Genomic DNA, 23,241 nt, shown 5'->3' with positions numbered 1-23,241 from the left:
CCTTGGCCAAAGAGCTAAACCCAGGGTGGGACTTATACGCACGCACGCGCACGCGCACGCACACACGCACGCACACATACACGATGCTTTCACTAGGGAGAAGATGACCTGGTCAGTGTTTCTCCAAGCGTGCTCTCCTGCGCAAACGTGTGCGTCTTCACTGCCTAACTTCCGAGAACCCCAGAGCGCTTCTAGGCATCGTGAATTTCCGAGATGGGGCTACTGAATGTGGCATTTCCCAAATTTGTTTGAATTCAGATCTTATTCTTAAAAGAGCATCTTCCCAGATGGAAGTTCTTTGACATGTGCTTTGAAAGACTCAGATGTAACCCATTTAGGAAAATCTGAACTTATTTTTTCTTCTCCTTTCTGCCCACCTCCCTTTACTTTGCCCTGAATTGCACCTTTCTACAACGGTAGGATTCTTTAGGTTTTGTTTTTGTTTTTCATTTTTGATACTGACTTTTCTGAATATGAAAGGGACAGTTTTGACACTTGTTTTCATCTTTCAGCAACTTCTGTTCTCTTTATTGGTGGTCAGTAAACAGGAGGGCAGCAAGGACCAAAAACTATGCTGGCTGGGATGAGGATGACTGAACCCCAAGACCCAGGGCTTTTCCGAATTGAGAATTAAAACTCTGGGCCCCAAACTGAGTCTAAAAGAGTCCTGGATGTGGCCTTACGTGTAACTAGAGATGTGACACACTCAGCCAGCAGGTGCGTTTCCCTCCTGCCCTGCACCCCAGGAGGGCAGGCGCTGCTTTAGAAACCTGTCCTAGGACAGACTGTGTCCTAGCACCACATACCCGAGTCTGCAGGTGAGACATTCACACGCTTCCCCCTTTGCCCCGCAGACTGAAGGAGGACGCTAAGAAGGCCATAGAAGCCCTGGGAAGTAAAGAGATCAGGAACATTCGCTTCAGGTCGAGCTGGGTATTTCTTGGAGCAAAAGGCTTTGAACTTCCTGCAGGAATTCAGAGAGAAAAGGTGAGTGGTTGCTAGACATCCTTTCCTGAAAACCAGTTACCATATGTCCTAGCAATTCCACTCATAGATACATAGCTAAGAGAATGAAAAACATACGGTCACACAAAAACTTGTACAAGAATGTGCTATTATTCATAACAGCAAAAAAGCAGAAACAACCCAAGTGCCTGATGAATAGATTTTAAAATGTATAAATAAAATACGGTATAGCCACACACTGGAATATCATTAAGGCACATACAGAAATGGAGTAGTGATATAGGCTATGACATGGACGAACCTTGAAAACACACTAAGTGAGGAAAACCAAACACAAAAGGACACATACTGTATGATTCCATTTATATAAAATTTCTAGATTTCTGTCCAGAGACAGAAACTAGATTAGGGGCTGTCTAAAGGCTGTGGAGGATGGCGAGTAGATTCGAATGGGTTTGTGCGTTCTTGTTCCCGGGATGAAAATGTTCTAAAATTGACTGTGATGAGAGCTGCATGCCTTTGTGAATATACTAAAAGCCATTGAATTGTACACTTTAAATGGGTGAATTTTATAGGATGTGAATTCTGTCTCAGCAAAGCTGTTATATTAAAAAGAGACATAAAACTAGAATTCCAAAGTTTAGAACGCATATTCTTATTCTTTTTAAGCATGAGTTTAAGGTGCTCCATTGTCTGTGAAAGAATTGAAGATGGAAAGCCTTAAAGTCAAATCAATCTGAACAAGGAACAAGTGTTCCTTCTGAGCAAGGAACACTCCGATTACCCTGAAGAAAATACATAGTCCTTCTCCCAGAGAACTGAAAACCAGACTTGAGAGTTGTGCCGTCCCATATGGGACGGCAGCTACTCGCCAGATTTGCAGGTTACATTTAAACTGATGCAAGTTAAAGAGAATTTAAAATTCAGTTCATCAGTCACGCTAGCCACGTTTCAAGTATTCAGTAGCCAAATGTGGCTAGTGGCTACTCTCCTGGGCACGTGGATTAAAGGACACTTACACCATAGCAGAAAGTTTTCCACCTGTTGAATCAAGTTGCTTCAAATATTGAGTCACATTGAGAGGAAATCACGTACCCTGAGTAGGTTGTAACAAATCCCATCCTAGGAAGTGATTCTCTTTTTGTGACTTTGCTCACAGCTGGCTCGCTGACCATTTGTTGATTAGATGAATGGATAAATTAACTCCTTTTCTTTCCTTTGCACAGGTCAACCACTCAGATAATGCGAAGAACAGGTATCCGGGCTGGCCCGCAGAGATCCAGGTAGAAGGCTGCATACCAAAAAGACCAAGCTAACATTGCCCGGCCTCAATAAAGGTGCCTTTTATGGACAAATGCATCCCGAATGGACCACAACTCTTAGCCAACAGTCAATATTTGATGAGTATTTTGGGTTTGTCGTCAACCAGCGGACCAAAATATTTTCCAGTTGTCTAAAATCTTGTCGCACAGACTTCTTATGCCAGTGTTTATGGAATGAAGGTAGTGAGCAGGACAGGTGAAATGCATGGGAATTGTTGAAGGGGATGCAGTGACTTCCCCTTGAAAGGAGAGGACTGGGGGCGGGGGGGCGGGGAAGCAGCCACTGCTTGTCCAGATGTGGAGCCACTTTATGATTGGATCTGTGTTTGATCCCTGTGGTCCAGACAGCTCTGCAGAGAGAAAACCTTTATTCCCCGATCACCGAGCACACCCTCCTTTCGGACATCCTACCTCTCAGGATGAACAGCAGTCAGAGGGCTTAGCAACTTTCCTGGGTCAACCCCGGTTGAGCTCTTGAACTCCCCCTGCAGGTCCCTGAATTTACTCATTCCACGAATCTGGGTGCGCCTAACTCAGGCACCAGCGGTGCGGTGCGGTAGTGAGGATATTCCGTGTCCGCCTCCATGCTGGGGTGTCACTCCAGTGGCCGGTGGGACCTTGTCTAACAGGGTGGGGGAGAAGGATCTCTGACAGGTGAGCAGAGTCTGCTCTCGGGAGAGCCACTGTATACCCCAGGTTTCCTAGGAGACACACCATAGATCTACAGACCAAGGTACCCAGGGACTTGGGGTTAAGAAACTCAAGTCACTGCCAAGTGCCCATTCTAACCTCCCTCCCAAGCCTGGCTACCAGAAATGGTAGGAGACTTTGATACCAGCTTAAGAGTGCTTCTCTGAGCGTCCGGTTTCTCATCTATAAATAGAGGGATTGGGATAGACAAATGATTTTCAAGCACTTTTATCGGCAGGCTTCTTTTGAAAACCATGGCAGCACGCGGCACCCTGAATTTCAGCACCCTTGCAGGACCAAGCCACCCAGATCTCAGTGGCTGACAACAGTGCTGAGGTCTCCTTCGTGTAGCAGGCGCCTCGTGGGGCAGCCGAGGCTCAGCTCTGGGTGCCCGGAGCCAGGATGAAGGAGCGTCCATCTCAGGCATGGAAGCCAGAGAGAGCAGAAGTCCAGAGGTCCCCCAAAGCTCCTGCCAGGACACATGTGAGCCCTCATCCTTGCACCCCTTTGCCAACCAGGGGGGACATCAACCTCGTGGCAGTGGGGGGTGACTGTCGGCCCCTCAGGGAGCCTGGGCCTCTCTCTGCAGTGGAGTCTGCAAACCACTGGATACGATCTCGGCTGGGGCCCTGTTATGGGCTAGATTCTGTTCCCCCCAAATTCATGAGTTGAGTCCTAACCGCCAGTACCGCAAAATGTGACCTCATGTGGAAACAGGGTCATTGTAGGTGTAGTAAGTTAAAGCAGGGTGACCCTCATTCAATGTGACTGGTGTCCTAACAAAAGGAGATGTTTGGACACAAACAAGCAATGAGAGAGAACCCCTTTCTGGGCTCTGGATCACTTTGGAGGAGGCCTGGAAGCGGCGTCTGGAGAGCATTAGGGCATCGCTGAAAAGGCAGCAGCATGGGGACCCCTGAGGGCTGCAGGGGTTCGAGCAGGGAGGGGCGATCAGGAGGACTGCAGGCCCCTCTATAGGGGACTGTCACAGTGGGCGCATGTCCAAACCCATTGCATGTATAACCCCAAGAGCGACCCCAGGGTAAACCGTGGACTCCCGGTGACAATGGGTGGTCATGGATTGTGACAAATGTGCCCCTCGGGTAGGGGGTAGTCAACAGTGGGGTAGGCTGTGCAGGGGGGAGGGCAGGGCGTCTGGGGGAGCTCTCTGTACCGTCCCCTCAATTCTACCGGGAACCTAAAACTGCTCTAGAAAATAAAGTCTATTACCAGAAAACAAAACAAACCAAAAGTTGCCGAGGAAACCGAGCCTTACGTGGGCAGCCACCCCTGAACATCTGTCCTAATTACACAGACCCCCGGGAAGTGACCCTAAGCCCTCCCCACACCCGTGAGCTCTCCCAGGTGTGCAGACCTGCCCCTCCCTGCGGCGGGTTGGGGGGGTGGGGCTGGAAGGGCTGCCCCGCCCACAGAGAGGGGCGGGGCTCTCGCCTCTGCCCTGGAAAAGGCAGGTACTTCTTGAGCTCTCAGCGTCCCTATTTCCTAGATGCTTGGACTTCTGACACCATAAAATCAGGAACATGGCTTGTTCCTGACAGGAAAGCTAGGACCCTCCATCGCGCTGCCCACCCCAGGCCTGTCCTAGCATCTGCCCTGAGGTGGGTCACCATCGTCACCCCGATTGGAGAAGTTGGGGCCCAGACAGTGAAGAGTCAGGGGGTTTCTACCCCCCCAAGCAGCCTCTGCTACTTCACCCCACTGGCACAAACACACACTTAGGACTCAGACTCCTTGGTCTCTCAATCTCCTTAATCCATTAATCAGGGAGACATTGCGTGGTCTCCTCTGTACGACTGAGAAAGCACGCTCAGAAGGAGAGGCCTGGCCGAGGGTGGGTGCATTCTGGCTCCAGATGGCTCAGGGCTGTATGAACGCTCAAGCCAGCCCTTCCTCAGAGGGTCAGTGGGCCGAGAGGGATGAGGGGCTCTGGCCGGGAATCATCATCAAGCTCCCCACAGCTTGAGAACCAGCCCAGCACTTGGATGCTGTCAGGATGAGGGACGTGCCAAGGGGATGCTCTTCTGAGCGGGGATGCAGGGTCCTCCAGCTGCCTCCACGGAGGTGCGGTGCCTTCACTTGCAACTTTCCTGGAACATAGACGCACCCGCCCTGGGATGCAAGACATTGGCGGTGAAGTCGGCTGCCCAGTTCCTCCCTCCATCCTTCACCTCTGCCCACGGCCTCTGGATGATCCGGGCAAAAGATACCGCGGGACACAGGCCCCGAGACTCTCCCTGTCGCTTCCTAATGCCAGGGTTTGAAAACCATTCTTTTAGCCTCTAAATTTCTTCTTCAAAGGGAAATTTGCCCACAAGTCAAGTGAATGAGCAAAGAACTGCTCAGGATTTATTTTCTAATTTATAATCTTATTTTTTGTTTTGGAAAGAATCGCCGGTGTGAAGCCGAACCTGAGGCCGGCTTCCCCCATCCCGTGCCAACCCCTCATCCCGGGGCCTCGTCGTGGTTCCCCACACTCTGGTGATGGCAATGCCTGATTCACCCACCCCCCCTTTAGTCACAGCGCCGCCGCCGGGAGACCTTTGGGGCCCCCTGGGGTGCAAGTAACCAAGCCAGGACCAGAAAGTGGGGCTAGCTCAGGGCTGGGTTCCCAGCAAGAGCTCTCCGAGAGCACAGGGACCAACCCGAGTATGAGGGCATGCACTGCACAAGTGGGGTACTGCGGGGAGCTGTGGACGTCCGTTTTTGGCGTGTTCAGAGCTTAATATGGGGAGAGAGTGACAGCACAGAGCATCTCAGGTAGTGTCCTGCTGGACAGCGCTGTGCTAAGTGACCACATCTCCAAGGGTGGTCCGACCCCAACCTCTCTGAGAACATGTTAGCAAAGCAGAATCTCGGGCATCTGATCCTGGGGTGGGTGGCAGGGCAGACCCCCGTGTGTTCACAAGCCCACCAGGGAACTCAGATGCACACTCTCACCAGGCGTCTGAGGACAACTGTGTAAGTCACCAGGAAGTGTATTGATTCTTCAGTGTCTTTTCTGTGGCAGGCCATTAGTTTCATTTCTCTTGCTGCTGGAAAAGAGAGCAGCAAGGGGAGAAGCCGTTTCTATAAAAGGGAAGCGGAGGGCTTCCCTGGTGGCACAATGGTTGAGAGTCTGCCTGCCGATGCAGGGGACACGGGTTTGTGCCCCGGTCCGGGAAGATCCCACATGCCGCGGAGTGGCTGGGCCCGTGAGCCATGGCTGCTGAGCCTGCACGTCCGGAGCCTGTGCTCCGCAACGGGAGAGGCCACAACAGTGAGAGGCCCGCGTACCGGAAAAAAAAAAAAGGGAAGCGGAGGAAGGGAGAGAGATGATTTGCCGGGTCTCCACTCTGCAGGTGCACAGGTAAGAGCTGGGCAGGGAGGGCTGCTTCACCACATCGTCATGCAGCAGACATGCTTTCCTTTTGAAAGGATTTTCTGGTAAACATAGCTTGGGCCGGAAGGCTGGAGACAGAAAGATACGTGTCTGAAGCTGCCTGTGTTGGTGCTGGCCTCCAGCCATCCCTGCAGGCAGAGAGCATGTTCTAGAAAGGAAGTGGCTGGACTGGGAACGCAAGGGGACCCGTCTCCCCAGATCTGGCCAAAGGCCTTAGGGACACAGAGAAGTGGCTTTGGGAACTTCCGTGGAAAGTACACACCTCAGGGTGGGGAGAGAGCTTTGTGCTCTGTGATGTTGTGATTTTTAATAAGAAATATAGTAACTATAGTCACCGTGCTGTACGTTACATCTCAGAGCTGATGATACCGTATCACATTTTTGAAAGTTGCTAAGAATGTAGATCTTACAAGTCCTCATCACAAGAAAGAAATGTTAAGTATGAGGACAGATGTTAACTCATCATGGTGACTATTTCACAATACCTACAAATGTAGGAAAAAAGAGAAATATATTATTTGGTCTGTGTCAGTTCCTGACAAGGGGCTCCTAAAACCCTTGGGAGTGAAAAGAGCATCGTCTTCTGTTATGTTAATGAAGGGACTTCAGGTCGTAGTGTTTTGTTAAGGAGATGGGAACCCTTTGCCTGGGGAAGCGATCCTGTGACCAGAGGGCTGAAATTTTCAGTCCCACCCCCAGCCTCCCAGAAGGGAAGAGGGGCAGGAAGTTGAGTTTAGTCACTGATGGCCAATGATTTCATCAATCATGTCTATGGAATGAAGCCTCCTTAAAACCCAAGCGGGTTTGGAGAGCTTCTGGTGAGCATGTGATTTGGGAGAGTGGAGCTCACAGGGAGTGTGGAAGCTCCCCACGCGTCCCACGCCTGCCCTCTGGGTCTTTCCATCCGGCTCTTCTTGAGTTAAATCCTTTTATAATAAGCCTGTGATCTAGTAAGTAAAATGTTTCCCTGTGAGCCGCTCTAGCAAATTATTCAGCTCCAAGGAGGGGGTCATTGGAACCTCCGATTGAGCTATAGCCGGTTGCTCAGAAGCACGGGTGACAACCTGTACCTGCTAGCCATTGGCATCTGAAGTGGGCAGTGTCGACTGGGAAAAAAAATGCACAACGTGAGAGTTGTGAGTTAAAGTTTTGTTGGGGGCAGAATGAGGACTACGGCCTGGGAGATAGCATCTCAGATAACTCTGAGAAACTGCTCCAAAGAGGTAGGAGGGAAGGTCAGTGTCACATATGATTTTAGTGAAGGGGGTACGTACAGTCAAGTGCACATTCTGACAGAGGCTGACTGCTAGTCAGGGAGAGCAGAGGTCACCGTTAATGATTGTAGTGCTTTTCTAGATATGAGGAGATGCAAGCATTGGGCTCATACAATCTTCTCCTGCAAACCTCTAACTATCTGAAGACCTGTTCTGCCAGTTTTTCCCAGCGCACAGAGGGCCTCCTTCCTGATCTCCACCCTGAGCTCCTTTCAGGGGGTGTTGACCTTCGACGACTGCAGTGGAGGGTGACCTCATCCGTGTGGAGGCAGGTGGCAAGTGACAATTTGTAGCTGACAGCAGGATGGGGTGGGAGCTGTTGAGTAGGGCTGAGCCCCTTCTGATAGCCCTGTGACACCTGATACCATGTCCTGGTAAATAGTGTCAGAATTGAGTTAACTGCTTGGTGATGTAGAAAAACACACGCCCTGGAACCGGCATCAGAATTGAAGCCCCAGAGCCTGGCCTCAGAGCGTCAGGAGCCGTCTTGCGCGTGGTAGTGGTGGCCATCCTGAGTGGTGTCCTGGAAAGCTGGCTCTTCTGAAGGGCGAGGACACCTGATTTCTAGCATTTGCTGATTCCCCTTGTAGCAGGTACTGGTACATGGTTATGCCTTCCAAGTTTTACTTGGAGAGAGACAGGTATTGATGTCAAGTCTGCCCAGCTAAGAAAGGTATGTGAGTGTCCTAGGCCTGCCATGGCAAAGTACCCCAGACTGGAGGGCTTAAATAACAGAAGTGTATTCTCTCCCCGGTCTGGAGGCTGGAAGCCTGAGATCAAGGCCTCAGCAGTGTTGGTTCCTCCCTGAGATCCTGAACAGAACCCTCCCTTGCCTATTCCAGCTTCTTGTCCTTGTCAGCACTCCTTGGCACTATTTGAGGAAAATATCTCAGGATGCTGAGGTCACACAGCCAGCAGGAAGAAATAATCCAGGCCACATGGTCAGCCGTGACCCGTGACCCATTCTGCATGTCTGATTGTCTGATTCTGCAGAACAACCAGACACGGAGCTCTTTCCCGCCTGCTCACACGGAGCCAGGGACTAAGCCAGGGAAGGTTTAGACTTGGATCCGAGCGTAACGACATCCTTCTTCCTCTTTCCTGGAAACTGTGGCAAAGTCTCAGTGAACCAGGTCTTTGTCTGCTTTTAGGGGAAACTAATTTCTATTTACTAGGAAGGGAGATGAGATATCCCTGCGGGTCCATGTGAGGGGTCATACAGATTCAGCACAGATCTGTCAAAGGAGAAAGTTTTAAATGAATTGCAGGGATCCCCACGATGCGCGCGTGAGCCTGCCCAGCCGTGGAACTTTCCCAGCAGAATCCAGGGCCAGTGCAGGTCCTGGAGGCCAGACCCAGGGGCGGCGGTTGGTCACAGGGAGCTGGGATCCAGGCCCCTGGGAGCAGCGACTCCTCTGGGACTGACTGAAGCATGTAGAAAGCTGGAAACACAGGAGAAGCAAAAAACAGTCCAAAGGAAGAGAGGGCCAGGGAGGAGGGGCTGCTCTTCAAGATGGCGTTTCTGAACCCTACCCATGACTAACGGTAACGCTCTGCCTTGAGGTTTCAAAATCGGAATGGCGTTACTGTTTCCTCATTATCGAAGTAACACACTATTCGTGACAATCCCGAGTCTGTGGGTTTCTAGCCCTGGGACGGTGTCTCGGGTGCTTAACTTGTCTGAAGCTCATTTCCCATCTTATAGAAAAATAGGGAAAACAGAAATGAAATCCGACAGCACGTGAGACTCCACGCACACGTGAAAAGCTCAAAGGAGACACCCGTGTGGTCGCCGAGCCCCTGAGAACTTCACCTGAGCCTGCGCCTGGCCTCCCTCCCTGCCCAGCCCTGCCCAGCCCGCCTGTCCATGTGTCTGGCCAGCTGTCCCGTCACCCCGTCGCCATCCCTGACTCCTCCCTCAGGCAGTTTCCACCCACACTCACCCTCACGATGCTTCAGAATCTCCCCTTCGCTCTCACAGCAGATGTTCCCAAATTTTCTCTGTCCTGGGCACCCTGACTGTCTCAGTAACAGGTTCATGGTGCCCCGACCAAAAGACACGCCGAATAGTTCTGTTGATTCATGAGTTAGGTCCAAAGAACTCAGTAATCGTAGGTAACGTGGCGGCCAACAGACATCCCTGTGTATCCTGAGAAGTTCTGATGACCCCAAGTGTACCTGCCAGTTTGCTGAGGTTCCCCAAGATGCCTGGGCCCCCAGTTTGGGAACACAGTTTTGCAGCCTCGGCTAAGTCCCTTTTTTCACCTGTTCATCCCTCATGGGTCTTCTCTGTGATGTTAGTCGTCTCAGCACAATGTGGGGGTGTCTTCAACAGAGGGGGCACCGTCCCCATGGTCCCAGCTGTCCATGTTGGGATGAATTCGCTCTCCCAGCTATTCTAGGGCTGGGTGGACCGGAAGGTGGTCAGAAACGAGGGGACAGTCCGGTCTGGGGGGAGGTGGGAGACTGAGCACGGGCTGCACGGCTGTGCTGGTATGTGCGGCCAGGCCGGCGGACGGCTCTGGGCTTCCTGACTTGTCCTCAGGTTGAGCCACAACCCCAGCTCTGCCCGTGAGCATCTTCCCTCTGGCTGGGACTGAGTTACATCCTTTTGTAATAAACTGTCCTCTGCCGGGACGGAGATCAGCACAGCCTCCATCCCTGCAGGTGATGGAGGACACACAAAGGGACCACGGATGACTCACAGCGATTCTCTCCTGCCCCTTCAGTGCTCCCTCCGTCCACCTCCTCCTTTGCCCACTCCTGGGCTGCTGCTTCCCCTGGGCTGCTGGTCACGCTCTCGTAAGTGGACACAGCCCATTGCCCCTGCATGGATCTAGGTGGGGAGTAGGGACAGGCAGGGTTCCTCTAGAGTGCTTTGGGTCCTGCCCCGTGAGAGGGAAGGCAGGAAACCCCCTCTCTGCAGGTGACCTCAGTGACACTCGTGTGGGACAGACCATCTCTCTCCTGCCCACAGCTGCTGTTATGCCTTCAGCCTTTTTTTTTTTTTCCGGTACGCGGGCCTCTCACTGTTGTGGCCTCTCCCGTTGCGGAGCACAGGCTCCGGACGCGCAGGCTCAGCGGCCATGGCTCACGGGCCCAGCCGCTCCGCGGCATGTGGGATCTTCCCGGACCGGGGCACGAACCCGCGTCCCCTGCGTCGGCAGGTGGACTCTCAACCACTGCGCCACCAGGGAAGCCCAGCCTCTTATCTTTATATCATTAAAGCGAGCTTGGGGCCCCTCACTTGATATGATCCTGCCGCCCCATCCTGCCACACAGAAGCCCTGACACCAATACTCCTCCATGCTACACCTCCCAGCCTCTCTGTGGAACCACTGCCTCTTCCGCTGCAGCCTCTTCCCCCCACCACCCTGGATGCTCCAACTCCCACCCCCTCCCCCCAGAAAAGGCAGAGGACGTACAGACTCCCCGAGACTAGCTCTTTCATGCCCTGCTCGAAAGTGCCACCGTCAAACCATAATACGAGAATAATCTTTGTTAAGGCCTTGGGGACAGGAGCCAAGGCGCAAAGCCAAGCCTGAGGCAGCTGGACCGCCCACAGCTCGGCCTGAGCCTCCACACTCCCAAGGCCAAGGTTGTGTGGGGCAGAGGGTCTCTTTCCCTCTTTGACAAAAAGAAGCACTCGATTCCCCAGGAGCGCAAACTCCTCCAGCTGGGCCCTCTGCAAAGTAATCTCCTGAGTTTTTATATTAAGCAAGTTAATATAATTTTACTATAATTTCCTTATATTAAGGAGATTAAATAAATCCCTGGATATGGTTTTTTTTGGGGGGAGAGGGTGGGCCGCACCACTCATCTCTGTTCCCCGACCGGGGATTGAACCTGGGACACAGCAGTGAAAGCGCCGAATCCTAACCACTAGACCACCAGGGAACTCCACTGGATACGTCCTTTAGGGCAATTTTATTAACAACAACAAAAAAAAAAGCAGAGCTGTTTTGCATGAGATCATATTTTCTCTTGATACTTGCTGGAAGGCTAGGTGTTTTGTAAAACGAAGAATTTCACTGGGGAGTATGGTAGCGTGGGAGACTGTGAGATGCGGAACACATCAAAGGCTAAACCACAGGGACTGAGAGAAATTCAGAAGAACAGGAAGATACAAAACCGCTGGAAAAAATCCAGATTTATTTTTGGTCCCCAACCAGAGGGAGGGGCTGTCTGAGAGCCCTTTCCTCTAAAGCTAGCTTACGCCGCGGGGGACTTCGAGGGCTAGGCGCCAGCGGTTCCTGGCCAGGTAGTGTCTGCATCGTTCCCACGCAGCCCCAAACATTGGGATCGGCCGACAGGTTGGCTGTGAGGCTGGCCTTCCAACCAATTCACTCGTGAGTTTGTGCGGAGCGATCTCACTGCCCTTCATCCACAAGAGGGAACAGAAGTGCTGGCTTAGGATTTGAACACAGAGGTAAGGGCGCTCCTTCCACTTGACAGCCTTCCCAGGGCTCCCCGGGGAGCAGGGCCAAACCTGGGGATCCCCCTTCGCTTACAGTCTCGGGGTCAGTGGGGCTGCCCACTCAGAAGAGTGCCGGTAGAAGACCTTCTCTGCCTTCTTCCAGCCCAAACCCAAGTGTCAGGTCCAGCCCTAACAATGCCCTAACAATGCCAGGAAAGGCCAGGGCACAGTCCAGACAGGACGAGGCAGAGAGGCCAGCCCCCTCCCAAGAAAGGAGGTGCCCCTGGGCTGGGCTTTCTGAGCCCCCCAGGAGAAAGTGGTGCTTCTCCCAGTTCCCTGAGCTCATACTGACCTCAGGACATTTACACTTATGTTTCCTCTGCCAGGCTCCTCCCAGGTCCTCAAATGTTTGCTCCTCTGCTCCTTCATTTCCTGTACACGGACACACCCTCAAACAGACTCCCTACCCCCTGACAGCTGACCCCTGGCTCTATAGGCCACTACCTTTCTTCCAGACACTTCATGGTCACCTGGGGTTATATCATTGTCGGTTGTCTTATTTGTTTGTGGGGTGTCCCTGACAGAATGTATATACTAGAAGCAGGGACTTTATCTGTCTTGATCACCACTGTACCCCCATGGCAGGAACTACCTGGCACATAGTAGGTCCTTGTATTAGTTTGCTCAGGACACCATAACAAAGTGTCACAGGCTGGGTGACTTAAACAACAGAAATTTATTTTCTCACAGTCTGGAGGCCAAGAGTCCAAGATCAATGGGTCATTAGGGTTGGTTTCTCCTGAGGCCTCTCTCCTGGGTGTGTAGACGGCCGTCTTCTCCCCGTGTCTTCACGAGCTCTTTCCTCTGTGCACCTCTGGGTCCTAATCCCCTCTTTTCATAAAAACAGTCAGATTGGATTAGGACCCACCCTAGTGGCTTCTTTTTACCTCAATCTCCCCTTTAAAGGCCATATCTCCAGTACAGACACACTCAGGTCCTGGGGGATAGGACTCCAACACAGGAACTTGGGGACGTGATTCAGCCCATATCAGTCCTCAAAGCATACTTGTTGAATGAATGAATGAACAAATCACCCTCATTTTTAAAAACAGGTCAGTGGCACACACAAAGTTGTGAATGTGCGTATGTGCGGTCTGAGGAAGACAAACTGTTCGGCCCGGCATTCAGAGGTGCTATAAAATATGAAAAGTAGGTTACGACCAAATGTTTTAGGAGCTCTGTTCTGAAAGAAAACATGACAGAGGTTTTTAGAAAGGGCAGTGACACGATGAGACCAGGAGTTTAGAAGGAAAAGGGCCACAATGTGCGCACAGGGGCCGCTGTTGAGGAGAGGGGACGGACGGAGGGCTGGACTGCAGGCCCACAGCTGGACACGGGGTACCAGTGGACGCCCCAAAGGCCAGCTACGGGGGAGGGGCCACCTCAAGACTCCAATCCTCCCCACTGGTTAGTGCCCTGGGGCTGGCATAAAAAATTCCCCAAACTCGGACGCATAAAACAAGACATTTATTCTCTCCTGGTTCTGGAGGCCAGAAGTCCAGGTCGAGGCGTCGGCAGAATTAGCTCCTCCTGGAAGTGTGTGGGAGCGTCCCTGCCAGGCCTCTATCCCAGCTTCTGGGGTTCCTGCCCCCCTTGGGGTTCCTCGGCTTGGGGAAGCCTCCCTCCAATCTCTGCCTCTGTCGCCCTCTGGCCGTGGGTCTCTGGGTCTCAAATCCTCTCTGCCTGTCTCTTCTTGGATTTCGGGCCCACCCTCATCTCCAAATTCTTATCAGTTACATCTGCAAGTGACCTTTTTCCAAATAAGGTCACATCCACATGTCCAGGTGGACATGCATTTGGTGGGGGGGGGGGGGGGGAACCATTCCACTCGCTGTATCCACTCTGCTCCCGGTGGAGGTCACAGCAGGAAAGGGTTCATGACCCAGAGCCGCTGGCTGGCCTCTGGGCCCTGACTTAGGCCAGTAACTGGACCTCTGCGCTTCAGCTTCTTGACCTGGAGAAATGAAGATTGGCAGCTAACACGTAGGGTTGTTGTGAAAATGAAATGAGCATCTTAGAGCAGCGCTAGGTGAGGCCGGCACTCAATACCGCCAGCTCTTTCTAGGGTGCAGACGACCTGATTACAGGCCCCGTGGAGAAGCAAGAGACCCAATCAACCATTTCTCCCAGGCCCCCCAGCAGCCTGACCTAGTCTGTGTGAGAAACAATGATGGCAGGGCAGAGATTGGCTTCAGACGGACCCAGGACGGGCTGCCTGTCATCTCTCTGCACCTTACGGTCGGTCTCCTGTCCAGTCCTGAACCTCAGGTGACATGGAGCCCATCAGAAGTAACAGCGGGACATTCAAATTCTCCTGTGGAAGCGTGGAGTTCACTCGTCCCCAGGCCCTGGGGGCCCATGGAGACCCCTCTTGTGCTCTGCGCCTGTGTGTTGCCATCTGCCCCTCTTGCAGACGGGGCCTCTGCTGGGCTCCTGGCCTCCCCTGTGTGCAGAGGGTGGGTTGTACGGGGCTGGGCGAGGCAGAGCCGGAAAAAATGCAGCCCTGGGGAGGTCTGCTGGGGGACGTTTGGCCACGTTCCCAACTTGTGTCTTTGTAGAGCTTGCCAGGAATATCGGAGGTGCTGAGCAGTGGTGACCGCACCCACCAGCTTCCCAGGAGACAGCTGGTGCCTAAGCCCTACGTGCAGCTCAGTTTCCTCCCAACACTGTCCCAAAGAAGAAATGAATTCCTTCCAGCAGCAGCCACTACTGCCACCGGGAGCAGCACCTGGACAGATGATGTACCCCCCAAACTGGCAGGGGAGAGGAAAGGACCCGGTTTTCCTCGCCAAGGGCTTCAATCTGCTGAATTTGAACCACGAGCAGCCAGGAGGAAACAGGGACCGGCAGACGTCAAAGGTAAGTCGGTTGCAGGTATGGCCAGGAAGGGTGCATCCCAGCAGCCCCCGGGGGTTGTGGGGGCGGGTAAAGGCGGGAAATAAAACCTGCGAGTCTGGTCCAGCCCCAGGTGCACAACTAGTGTCCGCCTCTCTCCTGGGCACTTCCAACAAGCACCAGGGACAGATACAGTCTCTGGGGGCAGCAATGGCCTTCCTGGACATGAATCTGGGGGCTCCGTTCCCTGTGCTGGGGTCTCCTTCCTGGGAGCTTTGCCTCCAGCTATGACTAACGCTGTCATCACTGCCAGACTGCCTTCCCCACCCCACCCCAGCTCAGCAGCCATGGGCCCACTCCTCTCCCCGCTCCAGCTGGGAACGCCTGCCCCCTGGCGCCAGATGGCCTGTCTCTGCCTGTCTCCATCTCCATCTCCAGCCCCAGCCAAATATTCCCCCCAGCAGCAGAAGCAAATCCTCCACAGGACGAGAGCACAGGGGCCTCCCTACAGGCACATCCCGATCCACCTCTCATCCCTCCTGTTTCTAATTCGGCCACAAATTCCCGAAGGTGGTGGGAGCCCCATCGGAGGCCAAGACCGGGAAGTCTGTTGTGTCTCTTCCAGGGGCTTGAGAACAACCTGTACAACCAGTACGAGGAGAAGGTGCGGCCCTGCATTGACCTCATCGACTCCCTGCGGGCTCTGGGCGTGGAGCAGGGCCTGGCCCTGCCTGCCATCGCTGTCACTGGGGACCAGAGCTCAGGCAAGAGCTCCGTGCTGGAGGCGCTATAGGGGGTCGCCCTTCCCAGAGGCAGCGGTAAGCTCTGCCGGGCCAGCCTCCTGCAAGCCACAAGGCATCCCGGGGACCAGTGGGCTCAGGAGAGGTCGCTGGGAAGGCCCCCGGGAGGGCAGCTCCCACAGGCCCTGGATGGCTGCGTCTGGAGTGCGTGGTGTGGGCCGGGGGGCCGGGGGGCAGGGCCCTGGGTGTTCCTGCTGCCCCTAGTTTCTGAGTCCTCTTTCACCTGTCAGTAGTCATCGCTGAGCCTGTATCAGTCGGTTTCTTTCTAGTCATCTTTCTAACAGTGTGGAAGCATTTCTTCTTTGATCTTGTTAATTTGTGAGTTTCAGGTAACATGTGAAGTCTTTTTGAAGAATTTTCTCAACGCTTTGAGAAGCTATTAGCCAGGATCATGGTGTGATAAGACACAATGTTTCCTTTAAAAACATTTGTTTGTTTGGCCATGCTGTGCAGCATGCAGGATCTAGTTCCCCAACCGGGGATGGAACCCACACTCCCTGCGATGGGAGTGCAGAGTCTTAACCACTGGACCGCCAGGGAAGTCCCTGTTTCCTTTAAACATTTTTAAAGTGTGTGTAGAGTTAAAAAGCTGTTGTACATTTCTGATTTAATAAAATAATTATAAAGGAAAAAAACAAGGAAAGAGATGGCATCCTGTAGTGGGTAGAGGTTCCCCTGTCCTGGTTCCCTCCCTCATTCCCTTCTCCTGCCAGCACTGCCCATCGGCCAAACCCAACCAGAACCCAGGGGGCCAGGGCTGCCCCCTGGGCACAGCGGAGGGAGTGGGGATGCCAGAGGGCTGCCAGGACCCTGCACAGCCCCCAGTAAGAGCGCCCCGGCCTGTGCCTCCTCCTGACTACAGGCAGCTGGTCCTTTACTCCAGAGTCTCCTGTGAGTTTCCCACCAGCCCCAGTGCCTGACATGTGATGGAGTCAGAGTGGGGACAGGGCTCCTCCCCTCCGCCCTGGGTTCAGCATTTTGGGGAGAGAAACAACAGAGCAGAGAGTCTGGAGGCCAGTGTGGCCATGGCAGTCTTGTGAGGCAGGCAGGTAGCCCTGGACATACCTGCCTTGTGGGACAGTGCTGTGTGCTGCCTCCACACCCGGACAGGAGAGGCTTGGAGGGGCCGGACAGGGTCAGGCGGATCTCACCGCTTCACATCCTGCCTGTCCGGGCCCTGGGCTTCCACCTGGACCATGCCCCAGGCCTTTCTAGGGCCCGGGGGAAAGTGATGGGGCTTGGAGATTTCTGTACCTAGGCCCTAGAGATTTCAGATGAGGCCTCTGGGGACACCGGGGAGAATAAGAGCAAAGGGCACATGTGAAGGCTTCTTTTTAAGGGAAACAGGATGTTTGGGAAAGTCTCAGGAATCATAACCAGGTGTCCGCTGGTGCTGAAACTGACAAAGCAGGAGTGCAAGTGGACAGGGAGAATCAGCTGCAGGAAGACAGAGCTCCAGGTGCAAGACCCCTCGGGTGGAGAGGGAAATACGTAAAGGTACGGCCCCGCGGGCGGCTACAGGTCGGCTCCTTCTAACCCCAGTCATCATCGGTCATCGGGGCCTCTCCAGCTCCACAGCAGGCACCCGTCTCTTCTTTCCAGGCTTTTCCACGTGCCAGTGCCCCTGCCTCAAATGCCGTCCCTCACATGCTGTCCCTCGTCCATGCCTGCCTAATTCCTACTCTTTCTTTGGGTCTCAGTTTACCTGCCCCTCCTCTGGGAAGTGTCCCCTACAGGACCCCCGGCCCCAGCTACCCTGGTCACTGCCGGGTATGTGTGTCCCAAGGAGCTGCTCCAACCTAATGTGGCTGGTTGCCTGTGGCCACGTCCCTGTCCCCATCCAAGGCAGCTTCCCCCAACGCTGACCCCACCCACCCATCATTTCTGGAAGCCAACAGTTGAGATTAGCCTTCGGTAAGCATAGAATGAGCAGAAGCCTCAGTTGCTCCTGGAATCCACTTCTGTACCTGCTCAGAGGGGACCCTGGAGGTCACCCCTCGCAACCCTGCCTCCTAGGTCCCTGAGCATGCCCACCCCTCCCCCGGGCTTCTCCCCCTTCCTGCTCTCAAGCTGGGCTCAGCCGGGCAGGCGGAAATCAACCCTGATCATAACAGGAAACCCTGCAGCCACAGCTCCCGTTCCAGGGAGCTGGGCTTCTTCCTTACTAAGCAATAAACTTAGCATCGGAGGCTGGGGTTCTTACATGACTCCCTGGGCTCAGCACCCCGAGAAGCCTGTTGTCTCAGCTGGCTCACCAGAGGGATCCCTCCCCAAATAGAGACGTACTGCCCCAATTCTAGCATCCACCCCTCAGAACAGAAACTTCTTGAGACCCTCGATTGGCAAGTTTCCTAGCTTCCGATAATAAAAGTTCTGCACCCTCTGTGCGGGCCATGCCTGTGCTGGGCTGCCTCGTGCCCGGCACATCCTGCAGCCCTGTCCAGATCTGCCCAGACTCTCTCTAGCCATGAGCTCTGTGGGCAAGACTAGGAGGGCACCATGGGTGCCAGCTTGGGTGAACGTTCTGTGTAAGGATGTATAATGAGCTTCTTTAGAATAGTGTCTTGGAACGCTGGTCCACTGCCGATGGGAGGGCACGTTGCTGTAACCACTTTGGAAAACTGGCACAATGTCCACTCAGGCTGGAGGTGTGCCCACCCCATGATGCCCCCAAACTCCAGTCCTGAGTACACCCCCAGCCAAAAGGTGCACCAAAAGTCAGCTTCCAGAATTTTCATAGCAGCACCCTTGTGATCGCCACCCCCGCCCCCCATTGGAAACCACCCACTGTCCATCAACAGTAGACTGGATCGAGGCACAGGGTGGAATAACACATGGTAATGAAAAGGAAGAGCCCTCGCTATAAGCACTAATACAGGGTCCAGCCTGTGAAACTCACCAAGCCACCTGCTTAAGACAATGGGTACTTTCCGGTACTGTATGGTACACTTCAGTACAAAGTTACAAACTCATATCTTAGGTCGTGACCCTGAATGATAATTAAGGCAGGAAAAGTTTACAGAGGAACAGCCTGGCTGTCATCTCCCCACCCCAGCTTCTATCTCTAGAGAATCAGGCAATTAATCAGGGCTGTGCCCTAAGTTCCCTGCCTATTTCTCACATCAGGGCTGTCCCCAAATATAGGTGAAATATGTAGCTGCCCACAGGTTTCACTGCTTCTGCTAAGTTGGGTTGTTCATTTGGACTCCCGGTTTTTCTCCTCTCGGTCTCTGTAGCCCAGGATGCCGTAGCTGGGAATGGAGTTGGCATTAGCCACGAGCTCATTGGTCTGGAGATCACCTCCCCTCAGGTTCTAGATCTGACCTTCCTTGATCTTCCCGGCATCACCAGGGTGGCCGTGGGAAACCAGCCCCATGATGTCGGACTGCAGATGCGCCTTTCTGGAACTCGGGAATGGGTCCCACGCTAAGTTCGGGAGACTTCTGAGGTCTCTGCCGGCAGCCCCAAGGGCTCTGGTGCACCTTCCCAGCCCTCACTCTGAGTAGCTGGGGAGGAGGCTGGGGTAGGACCATCTAGGGCTGGGGCCTCATAACTCAGATTCTGACAAGGGCCTGAAAGGTCATGGAAACAGGAGAAGTTGACTCCGTGGCACTGGAGGTGTATAGGTATTGACACCCTGCCCAATGTTGTCCTGTGAGAATGTTGGCCCAGTGTTACCACTATCCCGATATTTAAAAGAAGCCAGAAATTGGAGTTTTACATGGGATCTGCCAATTTTAGCAACAGTTTTTTAAACTAACGCTACATAAGTCAATCGGAACTCAGACTGTTATCTCTGATCAGGGGCAGAAAGGCACAATGCACAGGAATGAGAACTGCAGACCAGCAGTGACCCAGTACAAACCGACAGCCACTGAGCCCTGGGCTTCTTTGCCAAAGACCTTGCCCCCTAAGGTTGCCTGAGGACACAGTCGTCACTGGGATGCCAGAGTCACACGTGATCTTTGGGCTGGGTTCACCCCAAGAGCAGCCGTGTCAAGCCTTTGCCAGCCCAGCTCACACAGAGGCCAAGGAGACGAGGATGGTCTCAGGAGCGGGGTTGGGGTCCAGGGTGTAAAGGGACAAGGTGGAGGATGGGGAGAAGGTGATACCCTCCTGCCCTAGGACTGGGGTCACTTAACTGCCTTCCTCCCTTTGACGGGAGGCGCTTCCAGTGTTGGGAACTCAACCATAGCCCAACTAGGATTGTGTCAGTCCTTTCTGGATGGGGTCTCTGCTAGCTCCACTGTCTTGGGCAGTTAAATTACTCTTTCTTGCTATATCCAAATCACCATTCTCTGTCTCTCTAGGAGCAGTGTAGCTAGGTCATTTCCCTTACTGCGTTAAGGGACTAATTCCACACTTCTTACCCCACTTTATTCAGCAAACAGGTGGGACTTCCTAGGGTATGAGAAAGATGCTTGCCTGGGGTCAGAGCATGCTGCTCCTTCCTGCCATAATCTCAGGAGTGTCACAGGGAAGATCTGTCGATGAAGGAGGGGTCTCATCTAGCCATAGGAATCAGGGAGTCTTTGAGAAAGAAGAAACATCAGTGATGAGCTTTGGAGGATAAGTAGGACATCAACAGAGAGCTCAATAAGGGCAATGGGTGGACATTCCAGAGGAAGGGGACAGGCTAAGTCAAAGCCCAGAAGTGTAAAAACTGGGTCATGCTCTGAGATGTCTAGCCATGCTCTTGGGTGACCAGAGACGTATTCCTCCTTTGTTATTCCTTGGCATCAGATCAAGGCACTTATCAAAAAGTACATCCAGAGGCAGCAGACAATCAGCTTAGTGGTGGTCCCCTGCAACGTGGACATCGCCACCACGGAGGCACTGAGCATGGCTCAGGAGGTGGTCCCCGATGGAGACAGGACCATAGGTAAGAAGAAAGAACCAAGCTTCTAGAGGACAGGAAGCCAGGGGGAGACCCCTCATATATTTAGAAGGTCCTGGAATGTAGCTCTGTTACAGGCACCCACATCCTGCCTTAGATCCAAGTGCTGTTCTCAGGGAAGCTCCATGGGCTCGGGGTGGAGTCGAGCACAGCAGATGGGTCACCCTCACTGACAGTCAGGGTTAGATGTGTGGCCAACATTTGGAGGTTCTTTGCCCTCCTTCCTATCATCGCTTATTTGCATTCTTGAACCATTCTGGATGGGGGAGGAGAAATGCCTTATTTGTTCTCCCACAGTGGTCCAGAAAGGAGAAAGTGACCCATCAGCTCTGCAGTTCCACAGGTAAAGTTCTTGTGAGTCCCTGGTGCATGGAAAAGACTTTCCCAGGTCCTGTATGAACATACTCAGGGAACATACTTCCAGGCTTACCTTGGAGCACAGGTGTCTGCAGAATTTATATTCAAGCAGAATGCTTCCTGGGGCAGATGGGTTCCCTTAAATTTCTTTTTTTTTAAAAAAAGTCACTCTGGAAGGCATTATAGGGGACTTGGTTTAATCCTGGGTTTGAATCCTTGTTCTACCACTTACTGGCTACATATCCTTGGGAAAATAATAGCTGCTATTTAAAAATTTTTAATATTATTATTCAATATCACTTCTCCCCCAATCACTTCACCTACCCGTTGAGTTTGCCTTCCTGAAAATTTGCAAGTCATTTTCCTCCACTAAATGGATGCTCAGTATATCATTGCCTTTTCCACTTTTTCCTCAACAAATGCCTAGTTTTCCAGTAAGGATAAAAATGACACTAGGGGAATACAGCTCAAGTGTAATGTGTTATTATATGCCAGACTACACTTGTGCCGTGTTAGCTGCTGACTTCTACAGGTGTCTAGAGCACACTGAACCAGAGAGAAAACTCAGGTTTTGGGTCATGAGTCATTGTGCAGTTAGAAGTCATTAGGGATGTCTTATTGACGACCACAGAAGACAATATCATCCGTTCAGTAGAATGATCTATTTGGATATCAGTGTCTCCATAGCAATTGAATAACACCAGTAACAGTTTTCTGTTCTTCTCATTAGCCACACACTCTAATAACCAAAAGTTCTTGCTCAGTATTAGCTATTATTGTTATAAATTCAGCTAAGTACTATAACCATAGAGTATACACAATCTGACCTCAGTATATTCCGAACAGCATTATAACATCAATGCAAACTTTCCATGCATTCTAGGTCAAGTACAGAAATAGAGAACGGTGTGCTAGGTTTAAAAAGGAAATGCAATATACACTCATGTGCACAGCAGCCGTATTCACAACAGCCCAAATGTGGAAGCAAACCAAGTGTCCATCAAGAACACAGTCACTTGGAAATCAAAGCTTCTGGTCCAATGTGAGCAGGAAGGAGTGAGGGCAGGAACATGAGAGAGGAAGGAGGGAGGACGTCGAAGGAGGTACCCACCAGAAGAGGCAGAGTGAGTCTGCGACAGGAGACATTAGAGAGAGGGCACAGACCCTCCTTACAGTAGGGGATGACGTGTTTTGGGAAGCATGGTGATGGAGTGGATCGGTTCTGATGATGTATGTTGCCTAAGTGTCTGGTACCCAGCAACCACCCAAGAGACATTTGTTACATGAATTACACAAGGCAGTTCATGATCTGAGTGAATGGGTGAGTGAAGAAAAGTACAAGTAAGAGGAGTGACGATGGGATGAATGAATGAACGGGCTGTCAGGCGCTGGGCCATCAGGGCTGCAGGAGGCTTTGCTGATCATGGCCAATAAAAGATCCCGTAGCCTAGCAGCATTCCATATATTTGAGTAGAGAACAACCTCTTCAGTGCCCTTCTCTAATCACCTCACAGGAATCCTGACCAAACCAGATCTAGTGGACAAGGGCACTGAGAAAGGTGTCCTGAAAGTCATGCAGGACCTCACATACCATCTCAAGAGAGGTTATATGATAGTGAAGTGTCGGGGTCAGCAGGAGGTCACGAACAAGCTGAGCTTGGCCGAAGCAACCAAGGAGGAAATGATGTTCTTTCAAACACATCCGCACTTCAGGTAAGATTCTTTAGGACAACCTTGGACTCCATGGAAAGCAGCCCCGCCTACCGGAATTGGCCTAGATGACTACCAAATTATATATAAAAATTATACAATGGGCATAACCTACCCTCGTCTTTATTTCGGTGTTAAAGTTATTGGCTTACTTAAAGAAACCATTTTTTCTTGGACTCTGATGAAAAATTGTAATAGGGTATTTCATAAGGCAGAGCACACTTCGGTTTCTCAAAATGTTTTCACTTGCTTTCTCATTTGAGTCCCACAAAATCTTGCAAAACACTGGGATGTTTCCCGTTGAATCGGGTACTTTTTTCCTTTCACTTTATTTAGGAACTTGCTGTTCCTGAACAGCAAGTCCAGGGGGAGAAGGATAATAAGATATAGAGGTCACTCTTGCTTTAAGGAGAGACGGTGGGAAAAATGGTGAATTTTTGCAGACCAGGTTTGCTACTTACTCTGTGCCCTTGGGAGATGACTCAGCCTCGCTGAGTTTTTGCTTTCTCATCC

General features: G+C 52.3%; 2 protein-coding genes across 3 annotated transcripts in view; both read left to right on the top strand.

Moving 5' to 3' along the window:
• Positions 1–4,349, top strand: part of FAM3B (FAM3 metabolism regulating signaling molecule B) — a 56,207-nt gene extending 51,858 nt beyond the window's left edge. The window contains exons 7-9 of one of the 2 annotated variants that reach the window (XM_027092975.1): positions 855–987; positions 2,193–2,303; positions 3,217–4,349. In XM_027092975.1, coding sequence (XP_026948776.1) covers positions 855–987; positions 2,193–2,282 — 223 coding nt within the window. In that variant the 3' untranslated portion in view covers positions 2,283–2,303; positions 3,217–4,349. Of the gene's footprint in view, positions 1–854; positions 988–2,192; positions 2,326–3,216 lie in introns of those variants that run through there. The other variant, XM_027092898.1, reaches the window with a different exon arrangement.
• A 10,053-nt stretch (positions 4,350–14,402) lies between these two features.
• On the top strand, positions 14,403–22,838 carry LOC113622609 (interferon-induced GTP-binding protein Mx2-like). Its single transcript, XM_027111330.1, is given in 8 exon segments — positions 14,403–14,418; positions 14,720–14,988; positions 15,590–15,782; positions 17,132–17,237; positions 17,239–17,261; positions 19,001–19,182; positions 20,508–20,646; positions 22,533–22,838. Coding segments are annotated over 8 exon segments (1,131 nt in total). The 3' UTR covers positions 22,736–22,838.
• Positions 22,839–23,241: the final 403 nt, after the last annotated feature.

Source organism: Aethalodelphis obliquidens, unplaced genomic scaffold, assembly GCF_003676395.1.
Source record: "Aethalodelphis obliquidens isolate GAN/ISIS:26980383/991018 unplaced genomic scaffold, ASM367639v1 scaffold1, whole genome shotgun sequence".
NCBI classification, from domain to species: Eukaryota; Metazoa; Chordata; class Mammalia; order Artiodactyla; family Delphinidae; genus Aethalodelphis; species Aethalodelphis obliquidens.
Note: the sequence above shows the minus strand (reverse complement) of the source record. Positions and strands in the feature narration are given on the sequence as shown.